General features: G+C 41.3%; 2 protein-coding genes across 3 annotated transcripts in view; both read left to right on the plus strand.

Moving 5' to 3' along the window:
* The window catches only part of LOC111344866 (uncharacterized), a 6,508-nt gene extending 2,620 nt beyond the window's left edge, over positions 1-3,888 (plus strand). The window contains exons 3-4 of the mRNA XM_022952128.2: positions 1-2,455; positions 2,990-3,888. The exon at positions 1-2,455 is cut by the window's left edge and continues 169 nt beyond it. Of these exons, the coding sequence (XP_022807863.2) occupies positions 1-2,455; positions 2,990-3,225 (2,691 nt within the window). The 3' untranslated portion in view covers positions 3,226-3,888. The remainder of the gene's footprint in view (positions 2,456-2,989) is intronic.
* Positions 3,889-4,586: 698 nt separating this feature from the next.
* Positions 4,587-5,000, plus strand: part of LOC148719656 (uncharacterized) — an 11,026-nt gene continuing 10,612 nt past the window's right edge. For both annotated transcript variants that reach the window (XM_088739014.1, XM_088739015.1), the window contains exon 1: positions 4,587-5,000. This exon is cut by the window's right edge. In XM_088739014.1, the coding sequence (XP_088595140.1) occupies positions 4,617-5,000 (384 nt within the window). In that variant the 5' untranslated portion in view covers positions 4,587-4,616.

A 5,000-nucleotide genomic window follows, 5' to 3' on the forward strand; every position in this document is an offset into this window, starting at 1 on the left:
GAGCAAGTGGGTGATTTTGCACGGATGGGAATAGCATTTAATAAAATTGGCAAACTTTATACCGCACTGGGTTACAACGAAGAAGCCGTGGAAATGTTCAAAATCGCCATCGATGGTGCACGCAGGGCGAACAATGTTGCTGGCGAAGGAATGGCATGGGGTAATTTAGGCACGGTTAACAGAGCTTTAAACAGGTTTCAAGATGCGATTGATTGCCATTTAAAGTACAGAGATAATGCTGAAAGGCGAATGGACATTGGCGGAGTAGCCATTATGCAGCATCAGTTAACCATGGATTACATCCTTTCTGGGAAGCTGCTGGAAGCAGAGAGGTCGGTTCTCGATGCGTTTCAAACACTGGAGAGGATCCGCTCACAGGTCGGTGGAGAAGAAAAATCGAAGCTGTCTAACTTTGAGAAGAACCAAGCCAAGGCGTATAACCTATTACAGGTTGTGCTTGTCGCGCAGGGGAAGTTTAAAGAGGCTCTTGTTTTAGCTGATGCAAGCAGAGGACGAACATTGGCGGAAATTGTACGGAAGCGATTATCGGGTCGTAGTGATATATCCAGTGGAGAAGAAACAGTAACTCTTAATAAGGAATTTATCGTCGAATCCTTCAACAATCTTGCGAGAGTCAGCCGTGAGCTTTCCACGACACTTGTGTTTTACTCCGTGGTAAAAGAGTTTGACCAGTCAGGGGGATTTTTCTCATGGGTGTATATATGGGTGTTGTGCCCTTCCGGAAGCCTTCATTTCAAGAAGACTCGTCTGCAGCACGGTTTGGAGACAAAAGTTGAGGTCAATGACGAATATATAGTGTCTCTGAGGCGATCTTTGGGCCAGCAATCTCAACAAGAAGTCGGCAAGATTCTGAGATCATGTGGAGAGCAAAAACAGGTTTCCAGGGAGGCTGAGGTGCCTGTTGCGACACTAAAAGGCGAGGACATCTTGAGTTCACTGGAAAGATTTGAACACGAGTTTATTACGGGTTCCCAGGATTTACGTATTCCACTCAAAACTAAGGATCTAGGAACACAAGAACACATGATGGTACTTAAAGAAGCTTCAATACCTAATGAAGAAAAAACCTTTGACGAGTCAACAGGCAGCCGGGAGAGCTTGCTAGTGAACCAAATAGTTGCAGAGAAACCAATCGTCTCTAAAACCGAACCTTGCAGTGTAGATAGTCCAGAATCATTCGAAGTGTCGAGTAAAGGGGAAACCTATTTTAGTGGATCTTTAAAACAAAGCAATGTAACAAAGCATGGTGAAACTTTTGATGAATGTGGCATTATTTCTGGTAAGTCTTCCCTCGTAACTGAATGCCCAGAGGAAGACTTCCAGGACAACTCGAAGACGCAAAACGAAATGGAGAAAGATAAATCATCTTTTGCGACAAGCGAGGAAAGCATTCAACATCCATTGATTGATTCTATGTTTACACACTCGTGCACATATTTAAAGTCCGATGAAGCTAAATCTGAGATATCGATTGCTTCAAAACCAAGTGACAATCCAATTGACGAAGGGGCAATGACGACAAGTCATGGCGGTTCTGGGGCTCCTGCACTAGGACTTGAAAATGATGTCACCATCACGCCTTCAGGTGAGGAATATAATTTTTCTCTGCAAGACAACAACAACATTGAAGAAGAAAATGGAGACCAGTCCCCGGAAAAAGTAGATGGTGACATTTCTGTGGGCACAACATCAGTTCCTTTAAATGATGTCATAACTAAGCCCCTAGGTGCACATTCAAATGAACATGAGGATAAACCGCAGAGTGACCCAGAACTGGATCCTTGGATACCGATGTTAAGCCAGCTGCACCAGATTCTTATTGAACCAATTCTTGATTTCCTGCCCAATAAGGATGAAAATCAAAGGGTGACTTTCATACCTCAAGATTTTTTACTCAAAGTTCCTTTCGCCGCGTTGCAAAGTGACGCGAAGGGTCACTATTTCATGGAGGACTTCATAATATCAACCAGCCCGGCAATCCACTTTCTCGGCTTAGCAACCGCTTCGCATGAAACTGCTGAAAAGAACACAGCACCTTTAGACCTGAGTCTTCTTGCAGTTGGAAACCCCATAATGCCTTTTGAAGAACTTCCACAGCTCCCCTCTGCAGAGCGTGAAGTGCGCAAGATCAAAGAGATTATCAACTCGCCGATGTCTGAAATTCTCATAGGATCTCAGGCCCAAAAGGCGGTGGTGATGGAGGCGATGCCCAAGTACAAGATTCTTCACTTCGCGACGCACGCTATTATCGATGACGCAGACTCTCATGGCGATTTTAGCATGAGAGGACTCATTGTTCTCGCACAGTCTGGGCTCGAATGTAATGGTATTCTCACGGCCGAAGAAGTGAGGGGCTTGGAACTGAATGCTGAACTTGTAGTACTAAGCTGTTGCGAAACTGGATTGGGTAAAGTGACAGGCGATGGAATACTGGGTGAGTTGATGACCTTTTTCGTAAAATTTTTTCGCCTATGTTTGTGTTTGTGGTAGTTCGATCCTCTTAGTTAGCCTTCCTAAATTTGGAAGACACAATCAAATCTATCTGATATTATATGAAGTCATTTCCACAACGTTTTAAGGGAGGTCTCGATGGTCCAAAGAGTTTAGGCGGATAAAAGTTGGGAACAAGTTTAAGTTGAGATTAGACGCAACAAGGAGCTGATGGAAATGATAAATGTACAGCTTTTCACTTATTTCATTTGTTCATTCGTAATGGGTTTTAGTATCCTCTTCAGTCTTTCATTCGTTTTAGTTTGTTGAAAAAATCGAAGCGTCACGCCCTTTTTACTTCATAAATATTTGCATTTTTGTAATATGTGTAACAGTACACCCCAGCAAACCAAATCGTTTAATTAAGTTCATGAAGAGAACCATTATTTACAAAATAGAGTAATCTGAAAGTGAATATATAATACAGACAGTGACTCGATTGTCCTATGTGCCGTAACGATTGCTTTCCTTCTGATAGGCTTGTCACGGGCGTTTCTGGCAGCTGGTGCAGCCTGCGTGATTGTCACGCTATGGAAGATTGATGACAAATCTGCCTCCGAATTGATGACGTCTTTCTATCGTGAATACAAAGCCTCCCGTGATGCTGCAGTATCGTTACAGAAGTCCATGAAAGTCCTTCAAACTAAAGAGAACACTCGAAGTCCCCAACATTGGGCTGCGTTTTCCATCGTTGGTGCTACTGCTGTTAAATAACTGCTTTCCAAGAATCTAAATACTTTGGTCAGATAAAAATGTCAAAATAGTGCAAACTCTAATTGAGTGTCCAAAGTCAAAGTCATTTTATCCTCCAATCTTTTTTATTCAGGTTTCGCACAGGGTGTGTTAATGAGCCTAAGATTTATCTTAAAGAGTTATGGGAAATACTATGCGCGATAGAAACCACGGGTAGCTTTTCCATTTTGAAATAAAATTTTATGTATTACCAGGTGAAAACAACAACTTCAGTGATGTTAATTCTAAAAATATAAAATGTCAGTCATTTCCCACTATCAATTACTCATTCTAATTCTAAATAGAGTGTGAACTAATCCCACCGAAATCAACTTCCATGTAATTGAATCTTGTATGTAACCATTTTTAAGCCAGAAAAATCATTGAGATTGCAATGTTACATCTTTTTAAGTAGGAAATGCAAAATGAAGTAGATTTAGCAAAAGGTATCCGCGAATGTAACGTTACATACACTAGATGAAAGTAATGTTGACTCATCTATCTTACAGGTTGCAAACGAACACGTTCTCCTGCATAATTGATTACCAAGGAATGTCGCCAACAGTAAACACAAAATCCTTTTTCACACTTATTTGAACTTATTGACCGGTCAGCCAAATAAAGGACTGCATGATTTACATTGAATTTTTAACTTCCTTTCTTTCACCTCCGTTTTTGATTCTTGATGCAGTTTTGTTATTGAGATTTTATTTCAAATACGTAACACAAGGCAGAGGCCACCTAGCTAAGGGACATCTTATTATAGCTTTCAAGAGCAATCAGCTCAACTAACAACCTCGTTCCCAGGGCCTTTTCCCTTAGTTGGGGGGTAGAGCTGGGGTGGGGCTGGGGGTCGGGCACCCCGCCCCCAGCTAAGGGAAAAGGCCCTGGGAACGAGGTTGCTCAACTAACCAACTTCACATCTCATGTCAGCTAGTTTCCACTCTGATATTAGGAAGAGTTTCAACACTATAGTGCTCCTATAAATTATCACGGTACGGTTTTATACATCAAAATTGACCCTTTTGGTGAACTTGCATTTGTCTAGATTCAACAAACTCCAACAAAATTGGATACCAAAGATTAATATATCAGAGTCAAATCTGTTAATATTAGAGACAGTAGAACTTTATACCTGGAAGTCAATAAGACTTAAATATCTGGAAGCGCAAAATATTGCTCCTTCCAGTATTTATTCTTATAAATACGAGAGCTAACTATTTTCTCGACAAGATATTGTGGATTTGTTCCTTTGACGGTTTCAGACACCGTGAAGTCCGCTGAACTTGATAGCTATTTCCAGACTCCTCGCTAAAACTGTCCATCCCACAATTCCAAGTGAGTTTCCTTTCGCCAAACTGAAACGAGTTTTCATGGACTGTACTGGCGGAATCTTGCCAATCTTTTTGGCTGTGATCACGGTTAAAAATCCAATCAGCTCTGTAATGGAATACCTAGTGCTACAACACCAAGGTCTTGCCAAAGACGGACTCGATAAATTACGACAAAAGCTACCGTCCGCTGATGAAGATGTTCTGAAGAAAGTGAAAGAGGAAGAAACGCTATTTCCTTATTTGCTTGAAATAGCGCAGCATTTCACGAGGACAGATCTTCCAACAGCATTAATAATATGGGAGTATATACTAGAAAAAGCCATGAGCAAGCAACAGAAATTTGCTATCACTAACCAAATATTTCAAATTCAGATCGCAACTGGTCCTTGGAAAGTTGCTTTCGTAACAGCCAAGAAATTATAT

Source organism: Stylophora pistillata, chromosome 11, assembly GCF_964205215.1.
Source record: "Stylophora pistillata chromosome 11, jaStyPist1.2, whole genome shotgun sequence".
Taxonomy (NCBI): Eukaryota; Metazoa; Cnidaria; class Anthozoa; order Scleractinia; family Pocilloporidae; genus Stylophora; species Stylophora pistillata.